The 18,590-nt window shown below is 40.3% G+C and overlaps 1 protein-coding gene across 2 annotated transcripts; it reads right to left on the bottom strand.

The window, feature by feature from the left end:
* Nucleotides 1-4,231: 4,231 nt before the first annotated feature.
* HS3ST1 (heparan sulfate-glucosamine 3-sulfotransferase 1) lies at nt 4,232-15,254 on the bottom strand. 2 transcript variants are annotated; one of them, XM_031588384.2, is made up of 2 exons: nt 14,946-15,254; nt 4,232-6,948 (listed from the first exon to the last, which is right to left on the bottom strand). In XM_031588384.2, the coding sequence occupies exon 2, from the start codon at nt 6,817-6,819 to the stop codon at nt 5,857-5,859; it is 963 nt and encodes a 320-aa protein (XP_031444244.1). In that variant the 5' UTR covers nt 6,820-6,948; nt 14,946-15,254; the 3' UTR covers nt 4,232-5,856. The 2 variants fall into 2 exon arrangements, with proteins under 2 accessions (XP_031444244.1, XP_031444243.1); XM_031588383.2 differs by having other exon boundaries at nt 15,078-15,254.
* Between the last annotated feature and the right edge of the window lie 3,336 nt (nt 15,255-18,590).

Genomic DNA, 18,590 nt, shown 5'->3' with positions numbered 1-18,590 from the left:
CCAGCACTAGGCCCAACCAGTGTGATGGTAGAAACGGACTGATCGATCTCTTTCAGTTGTGTGTTCCTTTTACCTTACTCTCCTTGCACGGGAACATACAAATTCAAGCAAGAGAATGATAAGCCACTAAAAAACATACAGTGTGGTTCAATTTTGTGTGTGTGCAGTGCATGCACGCTTATTATGTGACCTTTGGACTGGTTTCATTTCAGTAAACTTTTGTGAAGTGACTACATAACGTGCACTCCTGTTCAGACCCATTCCTACATGCATCTAGGGAACAATTCTCAGATTCCTTTTTTTTAAAAGAAATACTGCTACCACTTATAGTGACACCATGAGTAAGTGCCATGCTATTGACAATAATAAAACTGCTGCTCTAGCAGGAAGAGCAATATGTTCCTTTGATTATGCATTTCTATTTACCAAGTGCATTAGGTAATTACTCACTTATGGCTGTGTGACAATACTTGCTTCTGAAATGCAATGATGTAGACCAAATAAGCTGAATTTTTTTCAGTTAAAGATAAAAATATATCAGAGCAAATATACACAAAGTACGTGTTAGATTCTATCATTTTATATTTTCCCATTAATTTGAATGGCATTTAAAGTACCATCGGATAGATGATTTACATTCTCACAGAGTTAATTTATCGGACAGATGGTATACAGCAGCATACTGGAGAGGAAAAAAGAATTTCACAAAATGCAGTAACAGGAGATTACCTGAGAACTCTGCCTGGTATAAAAAACATTGCAAGGACTCTGCTGTTTTATGCTCTTATCTGGTGTGAATGGCACCCAGTCCTGGAGATAGGCCTGTTCATTTTAAGGAAATGCAACTACAGATTGTTACTGTTGAAATAATAGTGACTGATTGAGAGCCCAGGAGGGGAGGGTGTGTTATTTGCTGTGCTGTTTTACTGTGTATGCATACAGGTTTCTGTTTCTGTAGCCCACATCCAAATTAAGTCAAGAATTTTGCCATTCTTTTCAGAACAGCTCTCTGTTGGAGCTGCTGTGCCTACATAACTGAATTTATGTGTCTGCGTTGCATTACAGTTGCTTTTTTATAGTGAGGGATCCCCTATGCACCTGCCATTTGGGGTGTGTTTTGGCAGAGCACAGTATCAATAAAAAGTAAAAAGATGATGTCATTCTGACAGTGTCAATGACTTGGAAGTTAGTTGAAGACATTGCTTTCACAGACATCATAAAGTAATACCCAAGACAAAAAATTCATGTCCTGTATCATTAAACAAAAATGTCTTCAGCCCAATGAGACCAGCTGTTGCTCTGCATCCAGCTGCTCCCCACTCTGACTTGCATATTTTATATATTCCAGAAGGCATTTAAAATCTGCAGCATCACTGTTGAGTTTATTGTGCTACTGGCTTAAAAACAGTATAAACTGTTGTGTGGGAGTTAAACAGAAAATTTACCATAGATGGGTTACTGTTGTAAGAAAAGAGAGCACTGCTCTCCTTTACTAATTAATTAAGATACATAAACACAATTTCATTTATTTTTGGTAAGCAAAATATCACTGAGTGTTGCTGCTTTTTTTTTTTTTTTTTTTTTTTTCCCCACTCTGATATCTTTGCATGGCTTCTGTCTGTAACTAGCCTTGCCAATGTAGTTGCATAATGAAGGAATTAAGATTGAACATACAGTCTTTCCAGTGTAACCGGGCACTCAGGCAGAACCCTATGAATAAAAGTTATTAGAATGAGAAAACAATAATGATACTTACAGCACTGGGGGCAAGAGCTTGCAAATATTTCAGCTGGTATGTACCTAGTAGCAAGTTCAATACATTTTTTTTTTACAGATATTAGTTTAATCCATCATTTTACTGTACTTTTTATTGCTTTATTGTTGTATTAGATAACATCTCTTCATATACTCCTGCAAGATCATTCACAATGGAAGCCAAATTAGGATTTGGATGTTAGAGATTTTGAAAAAGAGAAAGGAGAAGGGATATTTCTGTGAGTAGTAGTTTTAATGTAGAACCTCTAAATTGAAGGGTGGAAGTCTGAAGTTCCTTAGAAGTCTGGTTAGCCATCCTGGATTAAGCAGAAGAAAGCATCTCATGTTTCTTTGCACATTCAAAATCTGTGCGAATGACGAGGAGTAAGAAGCCTTTTTTTCTGCAGAAGCTGCTTCTGAAAATGCATACAAAGAAATATGAAGTGATTAGATTTAAGTACTTAAGGAATTTTCCATCTAACATATTCTGTGCTGGTAAGTCTCACACACTAATCAGTGAGTATAGTACTGCCAACAGACTCAAGCAAGATTTACAAAAGGATTTTTCAATTATTTGCCCCAAAAAACTGTTGGTTTACACACAGTAGACGGTATTTCACCCACAACATCAGAAACTATATAAGGAACAGTAAAGGATATGCAGCACCAACAGAACTTATAGTGATGTTAATAATTAAGTTACATATATACTTTTTTTTTCCCCCAAGAAGACTTCTTTCTCTTTCCATACTCATTAGAAATGTTTGCTGAATAATCATTATAGTTTAAACTTTGTCCTCTGTGAGTATAGTGTCTGCTTTCAAAGACTCACAGTAATCCATGTTGTGAAGCAAAGGGTACAGCTTAGTCCTATGGTACCACCCTGATTAACAACTTGATTGGCTTTTCTTCTTGCAGACCAGGGTAGCGGTAGGCTTTGAATTGAACACTGGATTCTCATAAAATGTTGTATTTATTTTACAATCACAAGAGTGATCACAGACTTGGCTAGCAGCCCTGCAGAAATAGGCCTCTGTAGCTACACCCAAGTGGTTGTACTTTAAACCTGAGATGGTAGAGTATTACAGAAACAAATGCCTGTATGGCATGAAATGGAAAGGTATTTTCAGGGATTTTGTATCCCAAATAAATATGGAATGACTTCAAAGCTCACTGTGTTTTACAGTACCAACCGGAATGCATGTCAGCCTCTTTCTTTCATTCTCTTATCACTTTCTTGTGTTTGAATTTTTGTTGTTGTTTAGCACAGTTTAAGAAAATACCATGATGCATGTGTGAAATGTGAATGTAGCTCTTCTAAAACAGAATACACAATCAGAAGCCTAGTTTTAAGCATTGTAACCCTTGAATTTAGGCCATGAGTAGCAGGTAAATATTACCTTTGTTATTATTTGTTAGGGTGCAAGTGGTTGTTCATTCCCATAGCTACCACACAGTAAGCTCCAGAGTGAGGTACTGCACAATCATGTCATCCCTGCACAAGGCGTACACTACGGTATGATATAGTGTCTGAGGACACCTTTGAACAGAAGGCCTTGGCTGTGAGTCCTGTGAACCTGTGCTTCAGGATGGCCCCCTGAAGTGGTCACTTTGCCTCCTGATCCTACAGAGAATATGGCATGAGGTACTACATTACTAGTACTAACAGAGTAACGGTGAGCTGATGGTTCTTACTCTGCTTCTTGTTCTACAGAGGTATATCCACAGAGACGTAGGGGGGGGATGTGCCCTGCTCAGTTGCAGTCAAAATACTTGTATTAAGTAACACTGTACATCTAAAAACGTTCTCAGTACCAACAGGTGGCAATACTGAGGGTATTGTTATATGCTTATGCCATATGCTGTACCACCACATGTGACTTGAGGCATCCCTGCCTTCGTACATTTATCTGGCTCTGTAACTGAAAAGGTGGTACCCACATGGCCATATACCCCAGCAGAATTTTTTCTTTCCCAGCAGAAAGTTATTGAAGGTATAGAGCTGAAACAGGGACTACAAGAAGACAAAAGTGAAGGTGGGACTGTACTGAGGAGGGAGCCTTTCTTGTGAGCCAAAATCTTTTAGGTCTAGATGGCTCCTACAGAGTTAGCAAGGAAATGGGATGATAATGAGTAGCAAAATCTCTTCTGTTCCTCCTTACACAAAACTCCCAGTGTTTCTGTTTTCCATGTTGGTACTTTTAATTAAGCCTGTTATTTTTGGTATCTGTCTTATGAAAGATGCAACATTATTGCCAGTAGAAACTATCCACTCTTCTTTGTATATTCTGAGTGGACCCAGCAATGGACCATGCAGACCAACAATCCAGTAGCCAGCAACTGCTTTTCTCTGAATCCACTGGGCTGCAACTGAACTCGTAAGCAACATTTAACTGGAGACTAAACTGAAATTGAATCCTAATTACTCATCTTTCAGACTAGAAAATTATGAACAAAGAGAGAAGAAAGATGCAATTCAGAAAATATTTTATTGAGTACAATACCATTTCATAGTAGGCTTTCATCAAAGGTCTACTTTATGAAACAAACACCGACAACCTCTCTGAGGTTGAATACAGCTTGGGCAGGTGCACAAGTAGTGGGATATAGAGGGGAAGCATCTGCAAATTTTCATGCAAGCAGCATAATATGGGATACTTGCACCCAGAGGGTATTTTGTCACAGTGCCCAAGTTTGAACCATCTCACCAGGAAAAATTAACCTATCTACATTTATTTAAATTTTATGAAGGATTGAAACAATCAGTAACAAGTTTAAATGTACAAGGTATTGTCACTGGATGTTCAAAGGGTATGTTTTAGATCATAACATGAAAATTAGGAGCTCATAATGAAAGTACTATAGTAAGCCTTCTGTGGAAACAGGATTAACTCTAATGCCAGAAATTGATGTCTAATGGAACATCAGAACTAACACAGATAGCAAAAGCTGTAACTTTTACCAATGTACTAGCATCTAACTTCCATTTTTAGCAGATGGAAGACCATAAAAGTTCCTGGAATTTGGGTTAATTCCATGGTACCCGAGGCTGGATCCAAAGCTTGGCTTTACATTTCCTGGAAAGAGATTAATTGAATAGTAGCCCATGGGCACTTCTAAGTTACATGAAGCAGCTGTGCAGCTCATTGAAAAGTGTTCAATACAGTAAAAATATGTTAATATTTATAAGAATGAAGCTGCTGCTTACTAGAATGTAGACCAGCTAATTTTTCTATGTAACCATTGGTTTTCAATAATGGGAAGGAATGTGTGCCATAAAATTTAGGAACAGCAGTTAGCAGCCTTTAAAATGTCCCCATATTGCTTATATTCTTCTCTCAAACCTCTCTCTTTCATAATGAAGGATATATACATTCATAGACTGTAGAAAGTTTTTAGATTAATCAATTTCTGCACTTAAATCTGATTTCATGAGCTGCTCCCCACAGAATCTTTAAAAGTTTGCTGTGAAACTAGTAGGGTTCTGCCAAAGAATTTGAGAAGCAGCTACTACAGCATTAAATAGGAAGGTAAGTACAGCTGTTAACGTGCTTTACGACACAGTTTTCCACTGTCCTTTAGGTGTGCATGTCCCAACACGTATAAATACTACATTATCAAGAAAAAATTTCATAAAGCAGGATAGAACAATTTTAAAATTACAAGAATATTTTCAGATAAAAAGAAATTATTAGACCACAATTTAGAGCAATAAAAGTGGAAATGGAAAGTTTAGCGTATTCATTAGCAACTAGAGGATAAAGTTCAGAAAGACTGAAGTATTTAAATAATTCTGAAGGGTTTTGTTGAAATGAATTTCTTATTTATTAAAAAGACAACACATTCTCAAGAGAGCATCTTCTGCAGTGAAATAATTTACTTTCTTCATATAGACACATCATACACAATGTTAACAACCATGAAAAACAATACAAAATGCTTTCAAATTTAACAAGTAGAAAAATATAACCAGTATATATGGCAATTGTGAATCTAATACTGTACAGAAGTATTTATGAATTTTTACAAATAAATTATAGCTTAAATGCCCTTTTTAAAGTTTCTAAATTTACACCAGAACATAGGTTCTCACATTTACCACTAACTTGCCACAAATGAGTGCCAGTCAAATGTTCTGCCAACAAGCTCAAAAAATTTCTTGTTAGGCTCATAGAAATACGCATGCAGTTTCTCAAGTAACCGAGTATCTACTTGTGGGTGAGCTCGTCCTTTTGACTCATGTAAACAACGCTCCCTACCACTGTCCCTTAGGCAGTAAAAGCCTTTAGTTTTATTGAAATAAAAGTTCGAAGCATTTATCTGTGGTGATAATTTCAAAAATCTCTCTACCTTCTCTATTTCTGGAAAGGGATCTTTGATTAGTTTATCCCCATCTACAATGTGGATATGATCAAGGGGAAAATATTTCAACCAGTTCTGCATGTGAATGTAGTATAAGCTTCTGTTTATTGCCTTGTAGTCCACATTGAGTTCACCATCTTTAATCAGGAATTGTTCAATGGAGGGGTACGGCTTGTGCTTTTGCATGTGGTTATAGAACACTTGGGTGTAATCTGACAGTACTCTCTCACTTGGGTCTCTTAAAATAAGGAGTAGTCTCATAGATTGGTTCATGTTATAAACTCTTTCAGGCACTTCAGGTGATGTGAAATATGCAGGAGTTTTTTCCACGGTGATCTGATGGGGATGAGAGAATGGCATTTGATTAATATACCACTGCAATCCATTCCTATAGTGATCTTCCCAGTCAAAGAAGTGGACTTCACTTTCTGCTGCTGCAATATCAGGATGAAGACTCAGCATCTCCAACAAAGCTCTTGTTCCACCTTTCCTCACTCCAATAATGATAGTCTGTGGCAGCTGCCGGCATGATCCATTAGAATGAATGTTTTCCTTGAAGTCATTTTTCTGAGATGTTTTCTTTAAAAGCTCTCTCTGAGCAGACTGAGCAGAAGTCTCAGCCTTTGAATTTATAGCCGGTCTGGAAGGCACTATCTGAGGTTGAACAATGAGCAGCACAGCTCCCAGCAGAAAAGCTGCCATGACAGAACTTCTTTAGTCTGGTTTCACTCAAGCAGGTAATGGGGCATGGAGTGATTTCTACCGAGAACAACCTTTAAAAGTTGTTTTTGTTTTGCTGAGTTGATGCGTATTTTTCAAACAGAAACTTTTCTGAGAAAGAAAAAAGAAAATAAGACAGGCACATTATTATATACTCAGCTATATTAGTACTAAAGCCACACTGCAAGTATCTTTTGATTTTCAAAACTGAACCAACTTCTTTAGATTTCTGAACTCTAGCCTCATAAATCACTGGAGAGAATTAAATTCTTTAAAGACAGCCACATACAATAATGCCATGAAAAAATGACTGCAAGTCACTAGGAGACATGAATATTCTCAATCTCTTTCTAAGACCCAAGATTTAGAGTTTTATTATTTTTAAATTTGATTTCAGTGGAGTTGAAGTGGTGCTTTTTTTGTTTTTAAATGTGCAATAGGTCTACTTTAGAAACAAAACAAAGGGCTTGAACAAGGAAGCTTCCTCAAAGAAGGTCATATAGTCTCCTAAGGGAACTAGATCATCTATAAGGTTCCTTCCAATCCAAGCCATTCTATGAATTTATCTTATGACAGTAACCAGAAAGTAAAGCCTCCAGGGAAAAAGGCTCATGTGATATGAAGAGAAATGTGAGAAGGCCACATTCTCACAGAAAGAAGTTAGGAAGGGCTCTGAGTGAAACTGTAGACTACTGCAAGGCTGCACCAATGAAATACTAAAAGCTGTAGTCCCATCAAAATATTCATGGACAAAATAGGCAATGAATATTGCTGAAGGTAGTTTCCAGAGTCAGGCAGCCAGTCTGATGTAAACAATTAACTTTATCCTTTATTTATTTATTAAAGAGATCTTTAAAGTAAAGGTCAGGATTTTAAATGCAGTGCTTGGAGTGAAATTAAAATGGCTTCACATATAACAGATCTGTTGGATGGTCATGTTATGAGCTGGCTGTGTATAACAGCTCTCTAGATTTTGAAGCTTTTGTAAGTCCTATAAGCTCAGTGGAGGGCTGGTGCTATTGTATTGTAAGTGTTGTGGTATTGTCTAACTCCATTTAGAAGTGGAAGCCATGACGGCAGAGCATCTGACTGCTCTGCCTTACTGCGCTACTGTAATTATGAATTTAAGCTCAGAACAATGCATACTGTACTAACTAATGAGGGCTGAAATAAATTACGTATGAACAACCTGAGGAACAGCAAGGGCTAGGTTTTGGAAATTCTCCAGAGAATCTGAAAAGAAGCTAATGACTTTTCCACAATAAGCTAAGTCCCAGTGTGACAGGGACTAATGACGTGTTTCCAAGTCATCTAGAAAGTTGTTTGATAGCTTTGCATTTACAGAGGTCATGACTCCATCCTGAATGGTGCAGGCTGGCTTCCTTATGCTTGCTACTGATTATTACTTTCCTACTTTCCCTTTTCTAATCACTTGTAAAGAGCTACAAGGCAGTGGTATTGTTAGGAAGCAGAAATCAAGGCTGGGAGGATAGGGAAGCAGTGTGCCTCAATGAATCTGTAGTCAAAGGAACTGTGCTTCTCTGGGTGCCTGTGGGCTGTGAGCTCATGGCCATGTCCTGTTTTGGACACAAAGTTGTGCCTTAGGCTGTTTTGTGATGTCTGATCGTGAGAAAAGTTGGCAGAGAAATTTGTTGTTCTTCCATTTTTTGTCTCTGTTATGATTTTTATGTGGTTGAGAGAATTCCGTTTCAGCTGTCAATTTACGGATCTTTCCCTGTCCTCACCATTCTCAACTAAACCTACTTCAGTTTCAAAAAGAAATAATCCTAGTTATTAGCCCCTCACTAAAGTTGTCATGGAGGGACGGGGTGGTGGGGAGTGGTGATTGTGGATTGGACAGCAAATAATTCAGTATTGGTAAATACATGGCTGATGTCTTCACTAAATATTCGGCCCTCATATTTAATAGTAGTCTGAGCAAATGGCCTAATTAGATCAGTGCCCGATGGGCAGCTGAGAACATAAGAGCAACAAAACATCCACTCTTCTTGAATTTTAAGGTCACAGATTAAAGGAATAGCCACTTACTGTAGAGTATATTTTAAGAGTTACAAGTTCCATAAATAGTAAGCCTGAGTTGTCCTAACACCTTACTGGAAAAGCATAATAGGATTCCGGAGAACAGGTTGAATTAATGTTAAATGGTAGGAACCCTTATTTCTATAGCAGTCAATTTGAAATATGTTCTGCTTTCAGCTGAGTTGTGTGATAAGCACTATTTCTCTGGAAAGATTAACTTAGGGTTAACTACTAATCTCAAATATTAATAAGAAAACACAGTCATCTTAGCAATGTTATTTTATTTGGGATTATTGTTTTTAAATTCATTGGGATTGTTTTTAAATTCATAGTTTGCGTAGTACTTCACCATCAATTCCATGTTAGATATGGCTGAGCATAGCATAGGAAAGTTTTAGGGAAAGTAAGGTCTGGTTAAAAATGCTTCTTAACTGTAACTCTACTTTTGCTTCAGCTGGCATTGCTCTTCACTTGTGAGATATTACAGGTATGGTATCAAGGGACACATCGCAAGTATTCCCTTGAGCCTCAGTCTTCCTGTTCTTACCTGAAATATGTAGGGGGAGGGGTGGAGATTATTTTTTTAAATAAGCAAAACAATGCTTTCAATTGCAGCATGATACTCAGAAGAACAGAGTGTCCTATAATTCAGCCGTATAGAGTTTGATTTCTTTTTTCCTCCACAAGTGTTTGTTTAGGTGCAGATCAGGAATGCATCAAATGTTCCACAGTGCGAACACAGTAAATGCTATGAATTCTATTCCATTCCTGGAATACTCCCACAGAATCCATAGCATTTACTGTCCTTACGCACATCCAATGAACCATGTCAGTAATTACACCATTCCAAATATATAAGCTATTGTTGTTTCACTTGCAAGCAATAACGCTTTGTCTGCTTTCTCCTTCTGGATTCCTTTGTTTCTTTCAGACACTATGGGTTTGAGATCTGAACCAGTTATTGCGTTGTGTTAGACTAATGCAACACAATGGACATGAGTGTTCCTCTAAATTCAGCACAAAACATATGTTGTGTGGGCTAAGCGGTGTCCAGGAATAAAACTGCATGTAAATTGGTTGTCATTCAGCCTTCTTCTCTCTGCCCTCTTCAATGCTTTGAACAGATCTGCAATTTGGTGGCTAGAATTACTGCAGTTTGTATAAAATGATGCAAACGTGTATTCCATAGCTTTATAATTTGTGGGTCTGAAAAACTGTTTCAACAATAATAAGCATGCACTGAAGATTTTATAGCAGCCACTCTGCCAAATTACTTTTCTGCTTTAAGAATTCTCTTCACTGCCTCCACAAGTCACGCAGAGCATACATGACTGCACTCGGTGACTTTGTAGTTCAGATTAATACAAAAATTTAACTGACAGTCATTACCATTGCATTTGCTACAAGTAAACGAGCAAGTTGGTAAAAGAAACAGTTTATGTTAAATGACGCTTTGAAGATTATACCAAGACTATTCAAGAAGTCTAATTGCTTTTTCTTAAGCTTTTCTTCAGCTTTCTCCAATTGATTAGTAAAATGTGCCATACTATTTATTCAACAAGATTCAGTGTGGACAGTGCCAATCAGATCAGCTTTCATGATTAAAACCTCTTCCAAAAGTAATAGTGATTTGGAAATAAATGGAACCTTTCCTCGCTAAACACAATGAAGGGTGCAGCTGTCGTATTTCAATGACTTTTAAGCATATTACAGTACTCTTTGAAATTTATGTAGCTATTTTATGACTTCTGATTATCTCTTAACACATTACCATGGTATTTTAATGCATCAGTATGTTTATCTTCTCTCAATAAGATGGCATAAACTACCTAAATTATATGTAACATTTAGTTTTATTAGCTTTAACAAAATAAGATTGATAACTTCATTTTGCCTGAGGGTGGTGTGGGGGTGCATTCAGAGCTGAACTTTCCAAAGAACATCAAGTTGGCTGCCAGAGCAGGTGGGAAGGAACATAAGGACTGTCTGTAGGGCAGCCCTAAGTGGGAGATACAGGCTGCTGGCAACCTGACAGCAGATACTTCACAAAACAAACAAACAATCAACACACCAAGAGGTGTAGCAGAGCTAATGGACACATCTGCTGCCAGGACAGTGACTGGGAAAAAGATGACTGCATGAGCTCTTCCATTCACGTGGAGATGTCTTCAACTTCGTTATACAGAAACTGTGGTTTTATGTTTTCCCCGGATGTTGAGAAAAACCAGGTTAAAGTTTCAGGCATCCTCACTTGCTCTTTGCAGAGCTGAAGCCCTTCACTGGAAGGATCTTTACATACATCTGCAAAAACCCAGGCTGGTCCAATTGAGAACTACAGATCAGTTGCTGAGATTTGTCTCTAGAGGGAGATCAGAGCTGAGAATCAGAAGGGGACATTCTGCTCTTCAAGGTATTCTCAGTATTGCAGATGGCATAGAACCCCAGGACAGCTCGTGGGTTGCATCTCCCTTTGCCCTACAACTGCAAGTTTGGGCACTCAGAAGTCAGGTTGATGTCACTGGTTAAAACTAGCTGTGCTCACAAATCTACTACATGGACTTCTTCTGTTAGGAGAAAAATCCATAGTTGAGCTAACACCACAAACACCTTTCTGTACTGACTGTGATCTGAACATTTGTATTCAGAGATGCATTTTAAGAAAACTGAACAAGATCAATGTGTACTTGAAACTCATCAGGTCATTAAAATGAACAGTGTATATTCAACCCCTCTAAGAGGAGATGGTGTCTGTCATAAGATACATTCCTCAGCTGTTTGTATGAGCTCTTTCAAGTGGTGTTTTGTATCCCATTAGCACCAAACATGCAGCTATCACTTACAGATCAGTCAAGAGCTTTTCCTGAACAGAAAAGGAGCAAATATATATTTTTTTCCCCATCTGATCTAGTTTATAAAGCATCTTATTTTCTTCAAAATGTACCCTGGAAATATACTATTTTGCTGTTTTTAACTGTTAAGTGGCCTCCCAATGTCCTCTTTGCGAAGAGGTGCTTCCCACACTTACCCCATGTACTGTTTTTAAATTGCATTTTAAAAAAGTTTAAAGCAACATGTGCCAATGAAATGCATAAACTCTAGTTTCCACTAATTAACTGCAGGCAATTGCCTACTTTAGTGAGTGTTACAGAAACAACTGTATTACATTAACCAGAACTACATGCAACCAAAGCCATAGACCTCTAGGGGCATAAACTATTGATCACCTTATTATATATTAAAAATAGCTATCTGTGTATTAAGAGGGGAGGTGAAAAGCTAAGAAACTGTATTAATCTGTATTACAGTGCCTTAAGATCTATTCCTTAGACTACATTCCATGAGTTATATTAAAATATACTGTACAATGAGTAGAGATTAAACCATGGGTTTCACTTTTATAGTCAGCATGTTAAGAAATCTAATCATCATTTCAGTGCAGTTAGGGAGATATATTACCTATATGTGCCAAGACTCTGGAAGTATTTCTTAAAAAGTCCCTAAATTTTGGTTAGGGGAACTTAGCAAGCTGAGCAAGGTTGACTTGATAGGAAGTATTTTTGGCCGAGATCTGCTCCATGTCTGCACCTGCTGTGATAAATACAGTTTATACAAATTAGCTAGGTCACCAGTTCGTCCCTTTTAAAGGAGTTCAGCTCCAGTGTGAGCAATAAAGTAGGAAATTTATAATAGACTGTGGTTATATATAACGCTGTACTCTTTTTCTTAAGGTCAGAAGGGACCATTGCAATGTTTTATGCCAGGAGATCATAAAAAATTTTCAGAAGAGAGAATACCCTACATTCTAAAGAACCTCATGCAGGTAAAAGGAAAATAGGACATTACAGCAGTATAAAAATAAACCTGAAAAAGCTCAGAGTGCACAGAATTTTTTGTACTGAATACTAATATGGAATCTCCTTACTGTCTTCTAGCAATTGCTTAGCACTTTGCAGGATTTTTCCCAAGAAGAGAGGGAAACATGTTGTATCACTGCCTTCCCTGTACCCCCAGAAGCCCAAACATTCCATTCAAAAATGCAGAAGTTGCCTCAGTTCCCCTCAAAAATGGGTCATGACCTAATGAGGAAGCAGAAATGCATCGCACAGAGTTGCTTTCTAATTCACCAAACCTTTCCCCAGGAAAACAATTTGTGTGAAAGGCAGCTCTGTCCGTCCTGCCCCCCTTCCGTACAAAGGCTCACCTTAACAGAATGTACTGAAAGAGGAACACAGAGCATGAGGCAATCCCATTTCCACTACCTAGCTAAGCAACACTTTCCTACCACTCTATCAATGTGGGCCCTGTCTCAAACACTAGCAAGATACTGAAAGTGACAATAGAAACAAAATTAAAAAAAAAAAAAAGAAAAAAAGAAAAAGTAATCTTTAATCTTTAAGTAATCTTTCAGGTTATACTCAAAGCTGATTTCTGTCTGCTTCCTTTCTGGTACTCAACTTCAGAATAATACTGGAGCAGAGCAGTGGTGAGGTCGTATTAGACTTAACTAACCCAATCCCTTTACCGAGCAGAGCACTGCGTGGTGACCTGGAGGGAACCTTCCTGCTCAGGAGTGGGAAGCGAGGTGACCCAGCTGGAGCTTCCATCCTGGGCTGCTCAGGGATATTTACAGCTTTCTCGCTCTCTAATTATTAAAACTTCTCAGGGAAATGCATCCATCTGGGGCTGCAGTAGCTTCTTGGCTCTGGGTGGCATTTCTGGGGGTGGGGAGGGAGAAATCCCAGGCTGGTCAATAGGCTAAAAACATTTCTGGCTTCCTCTTTCATGCACATATTCTTATGGATTAGAAAACTGTTTTTTATGCACTCTGATTTTGTTTGATGTCTGTGCATTTTTACGGTTAATTCAGAATGACCAAGGCAGTGTCCTTTCAAGGAGGGGGCATGGATGAGAACCTGGCAATTCTGGGGTTGGAATTCTGTTAAATCAGTGCCTCTCCACTGCAGCAGCTGGCTTGGCTTCAGATGTATAATCTTGCTACTGACCTACTGCAGGCACTCATTTGACAGTGTACTATCAAAAAACCTGCATTTTCCAAAAAGGGAAAGGGGAAAAAAAAAAAAAAAAAAAGAAAAAGGTGGGTGCTGAAGGGCTGGATGTGTGAGAGTGCTACAGCAGATGCTAGTAGCTGCACTGTAACTGAAAGGTGCTCATTTCTGAGCAGGGTAGGAAATGCACTTGTTCAGGAGCGCAAGAAATGCTGGCAGATATATATCTGCAAACGCAGATATGAATAAATAAAATATAGTAATATTTTATCATTTGCATATGGAGTTTGAAAGCCAGACAATTTATGGGCATATACTGAACAGAACCTGTTCTACTAAGCATGCCTCTCGCCACACACTGCAGAGGCTCGCCGTGAGAGCAGGCAGTGTGAAGGGGTCTCCCGTGCTAGAAGGATGTCCCTGCAAGTGCCCCATACCCACACCATTCAAGACTGGTATTCAGGGGACTTCCCAGATATTTCTGCTCCCCCAAAGAGGTACAGTCTTGGAATAGTGAAAGCCCTCAACTTACTGCAAAAGAGAGAAGACAGCCCTCTACATTACCTCCCAGCTAACGAAGCTGGTGAAATTGCTTGTATCTAGCTGGGTGCTTTTCCCTTATTAAGGACTGAAAGACAAGAGCAGACCAAGACTGCCAGCGCAGCCTCCCAGCATCTTTTCATCCCCCAAAATTTGAACCTCTCTCATTCTTAGCCCTAGAACACACTGAGACCAGCAATCCCCGATGCCTGCGCTGTTCTATTCCGGGCAGCTCACCTATGACAGGCAAAACAGAAGTGAGCTCTAGTGAAGGTTTTGCCCCGAGCCCACCCCGCCCTCCAGCTGGGCGCGCTGCACCTGCCCGATTCCAGCGCTTGCCGTGGGAACGGAGCAGAGATGCTGAGCGGAGCAACGCGAGCTGCCCTGCCGCCAGGTAGGAGCCCTGCGCTCCTCCACGCCGCTCCACGCCCGGCACTCCGCCTGCCGTGCCTCTGTCGCTCCGACACATCACCTACCGGGAGCAAAGAAAACAGACTGCCCAGGGGACAGATCGGGACAGACCTGCTGGCCGCGTACCCCATTTTCTCTCCACTCTTTCTCCCCTCGTTCCACGACAGCGATGTCTCCCGGAGGCTGTCTCAGCGAGCGGGATTCCGCGCCAGACCTTCCGCGGGACCCCCGCGCATCACTCACCGCCGGGGCGCGGAGCCGTGGGGCAGCACCCGCCGTGCTGTGCCATGGGCGCCCGAGGGTACCGCAGCCGTGGGAAGCGCTCCCGGTGGTAGAAGCAGCGGCGGCGGACCGAGCGCCCGCTGCCGCCCGCCTCACCCGCCTGGAAGCGGCGCCCGGCGCCCGCCGCCAGCGCGTTTGTACGGCCCCCGCCCCGCCCCGCCGTCGCGTCATCGCTCCGCCGCCCGTTCCCGGCCCGCCCGGCCGCGCTCCCCCGCCCCGTCCCGAGGGCGGGCACACAGGGCCGTCCGGGCTGGGCGCCGCCGCTCCCCCTTGGGCCGGGCCGGCGCCGGGCGTCCTAAGGGCGGGGGCAGCGGGCGGCTGCGAGCGGAGTGCGCGGTGTGTGCTTGCGAGTCTGTGCGCGCCGCCGCGCGCCTATATGTAGATAAAAGACATTATATATATATATATATATATATATGTATATATATATAATGAATGCGACTAATAATGCAGGCCTGTAGGAATAATTTGCTAACTACAGAAAGCACACCCCCCCCTTATCCTTCTTTTCGCTCGTGATTGCTTCCTTCCTGTACCTATAAAAATAACACCGGTACGAGGTTTCCTGAGTGAGACCTGCCTCCTCCACTGATGGCACTTTTTGTGTTTTCTGGACTTTACAAAGTGGCTTTGATTTGTTCTTTCCCTGCGGAAGTGTTCTTTGTTCTGCTAGGAGAACTCAGAGTGGAATGGTTGTACAGAATGAAAGAAGTGGAAACCGCAGTGGGAAAAAGGCTTTCCAAGAATTTATTTAGAGCACAGGGTTAATCTATTAAAATGGATTATATTTGCCAAAATCTGATCTATATTATTTTTTTTCAAAAGACAATGCATTAGAAATATCAATAACGTACTGCATCTCTACATATTCAGCCTCCAGAGTCTCTTGAAAGAGAGACGTGAGCTCATTTCTAGGCTGACTTTGGTCAGTTCAGCCCCCCTCCCATCCAAAGGATGTCATGCAGCCCTTGGCACAGCAGTCCTTTGTGCAGTCCCATCTCCTGTGAACAGGTGTGGGCTGCTCCTAAGGAACGTGGACTAGCACCGCTTACGCACAGCTCCCAGCACAGTTTGCCCAGGGAGATAATTTGCATAATAGTAGATCAGCACTCTCCTAGATGTGGTTGTCTGGCAGCCCACAATCTCTCTGCAACTGAGGGTCAGTATAAAATTTTCTCATTTATAACTTTTTTTTTTTTTTTTCCTGCTACAAACTCTTCTGTTCTGTAGTTTTACTCCGTAGTTTTGCTTGTAAAGAACAGCTGCTTGTGCATCAGCATGGCTGGAAACCTCTCCAATGGCAGGCAGTGTTATTGATTTAGGGTTTGGTTAAAGTTCTGTCCATGCTGGCAGAGCTGTTTGCACAAGCACTGCAGGGCTGGGTTACCACTGTGTACCAGGCAGCGTTTTTTATCCTCCCACCAGAAGTGCTTCCCGTGGCGGCTGTGTGGGAACTGCAGGCTGAGAAAGCAGTATAGAGTGGTCTCTTTAAATATGGCATGAATGAGAGAGGCTTCCATCACCCTTGGTGCGGGATGCTGTCACACTGACTGGGACACACTCACTGTTTGCTCACTCCTCGAGTTCCAGCAGTGGGAAGGTCAGCTCACGCGTGCCTTCTGCACCAAAAACCAGCTCAGTGCACTGCTGCTATGTCAGACTTCTCATGCTGTGTGTTTTGTTAAATCCTTTTCCTTCAGTACTAGCGTGCAGTGGCATTGTAACAGAACCAATCAATTATGGAACTCTGCTCACTGACTTCTGTTGAGGGATGCAGAATGAGGATGCGATGTTTATTTAAGTGTCACCAGCAATTTCAAGTGGATTAAAAGATGTAGGTGTGGGGGAGTTATGTTGTTTACAACTGATTGTCTGCCTCAAGCCCTGAGAAGGCAAACTTTGGTGTGGCCAAATTAATTAGTAAAATAAATATGTAAGTGAAAATCTGAGGAATAAACATCACTCCATTTGGTTTAGCAAGTGGTATCTCTAAATAGAATTCTGTCAAAGGTTTTCAAGAGGCACGTTCAAGTTTTTTAAGAAAAGCAGGATAGTACAACTGAATTTCTTTAATTTGAAGTTTTTGCATATTTAGCCAATGCTTTCTGTATTTAAGCTTACTAAATCAATTCAGTGATTTTTTAAAGTAACAGACATCTGCAAATACCGTACTTTTAATCTGTAAAATGTTTTGTTATTAAAAAACAAACAAACAAACAAAACAGTAACACTGTCCTTTTACTTGTATTTAATAACTTTGACTGATGGGCTGTTTGCTGTATGAGGAACTGGTTGTGAGATCGTACCCAGAGAGTAGTGGCCAATGGCTCTGTGTCCATATGGAGATCAGCGACAACTGGTGTCCCGCAGGTGTCAGTATTGGGGCCAGTGCTCTTTACTGTTGCAATGGAGATTAGCCTTGCTGATTAACTGTACTACTTATGGCACAATAGTTCGTTCTGGCTTTCTTGCAGACAGGTAAAAATCCAAATGCTTAAATATTGATCAACTGCTAAAAGTTCAGTCATATGGGATCAATATTTCTTCCAGGTGATCTTTATATCAGATGCGATAATACCATTCCATGCTTATTTCAAATCTTGATGTAAAAGAATCAAAGGATGAACAAATCATCCAACAAATTTATTTAAATAGTTTGTTCCAATTGTGAACCATCAAAATAACAAGAGAAAGTATCTGCACCTCTTAATCTGAAGGTATCCACCTGTAGCTCCAAGCCATTGCTTTAATATCATCAATCACTTTTCCTGGTAGATTAAAGATACGTTACTCCAAAATATACTTTCTTATTCCAAAAAACTTTCAAAGTGAAACTCTCAATCTTTCACATTGGAAACATTTTCACAAGGCTTTTATAAGGAGCCCCAGTTGACAATGAGGTTTAAAGACCTATCAGTTTCTCCGTTCTTAAACTAATTCTGGTGCCATTGACATGTACTCCTTACTTTCTTAATTCTAATTTTCTGATTACTTATGAAAGTCTAGATCTGTTCTGCGTATTTCTCGTTATAAAGCAGATTTGTAATTTCCTCAAAGCAGATTTGATATGATGGTGGCAGCTTCCCTTCAACTGTGGGAAGACACGTAGAAGTCATACAGTAAGTACTCATGTTCTGTGTTTTTATTCAATTGATTGAGAACTGACTAATCTAGAAAAAAAGGAAATGAGAATTCCTAAAGTCAAAGGAATGAGAAAGGAAATTAAAAATAATCCGTGCAGTGTTGCCAATATTCATTAACACTTCCCTCGTTCCCTGAAAAGGAGGATGTGAAAATGGGATGTTGGATGCTATCAGAATTCCAGCATATCCTGGATGACTGACATGTCCCATGCATTCTAAAGAAAGAGATGTTCTACCCATACAATAGATGAAATGGGAGCTGCTTGGAGGAATCAATTCTGCGTGTGTTGATGACAAGTCATTAGGACCAGGGTCAGAAAACCTGGGGACA

The sequence above is a fragment of the Phasianus colchicus genome, chromosome 4 (genome assembly GCF_987193195.1).
Source record: "Phasianus colchicus chromosome 4, bPhaCol1.hap1.1, whole genome shotgun sequence".
Classification (NCBI taxonomy): Eukaryota; Metazoa; Chordata; class Aves; order Galliformes; family Phasianidae; genus Phasianus; species Phasianus colchicus.
Note: the sequence above shows the minus strand (reverse complement) of the source record. Positions and strands in the feature narration are given on the sequence as shown.

What these genes read in the sequence shown, in the direction of transcription:
- HS3ST1 (XM_031588384.2), bottom strand. Translation starts at nt 6,819, where the DNA reads ATGGCAGCTTTTCTGCTGGGAGCTGTGCTGCTCATTGTTCAACCTCAG.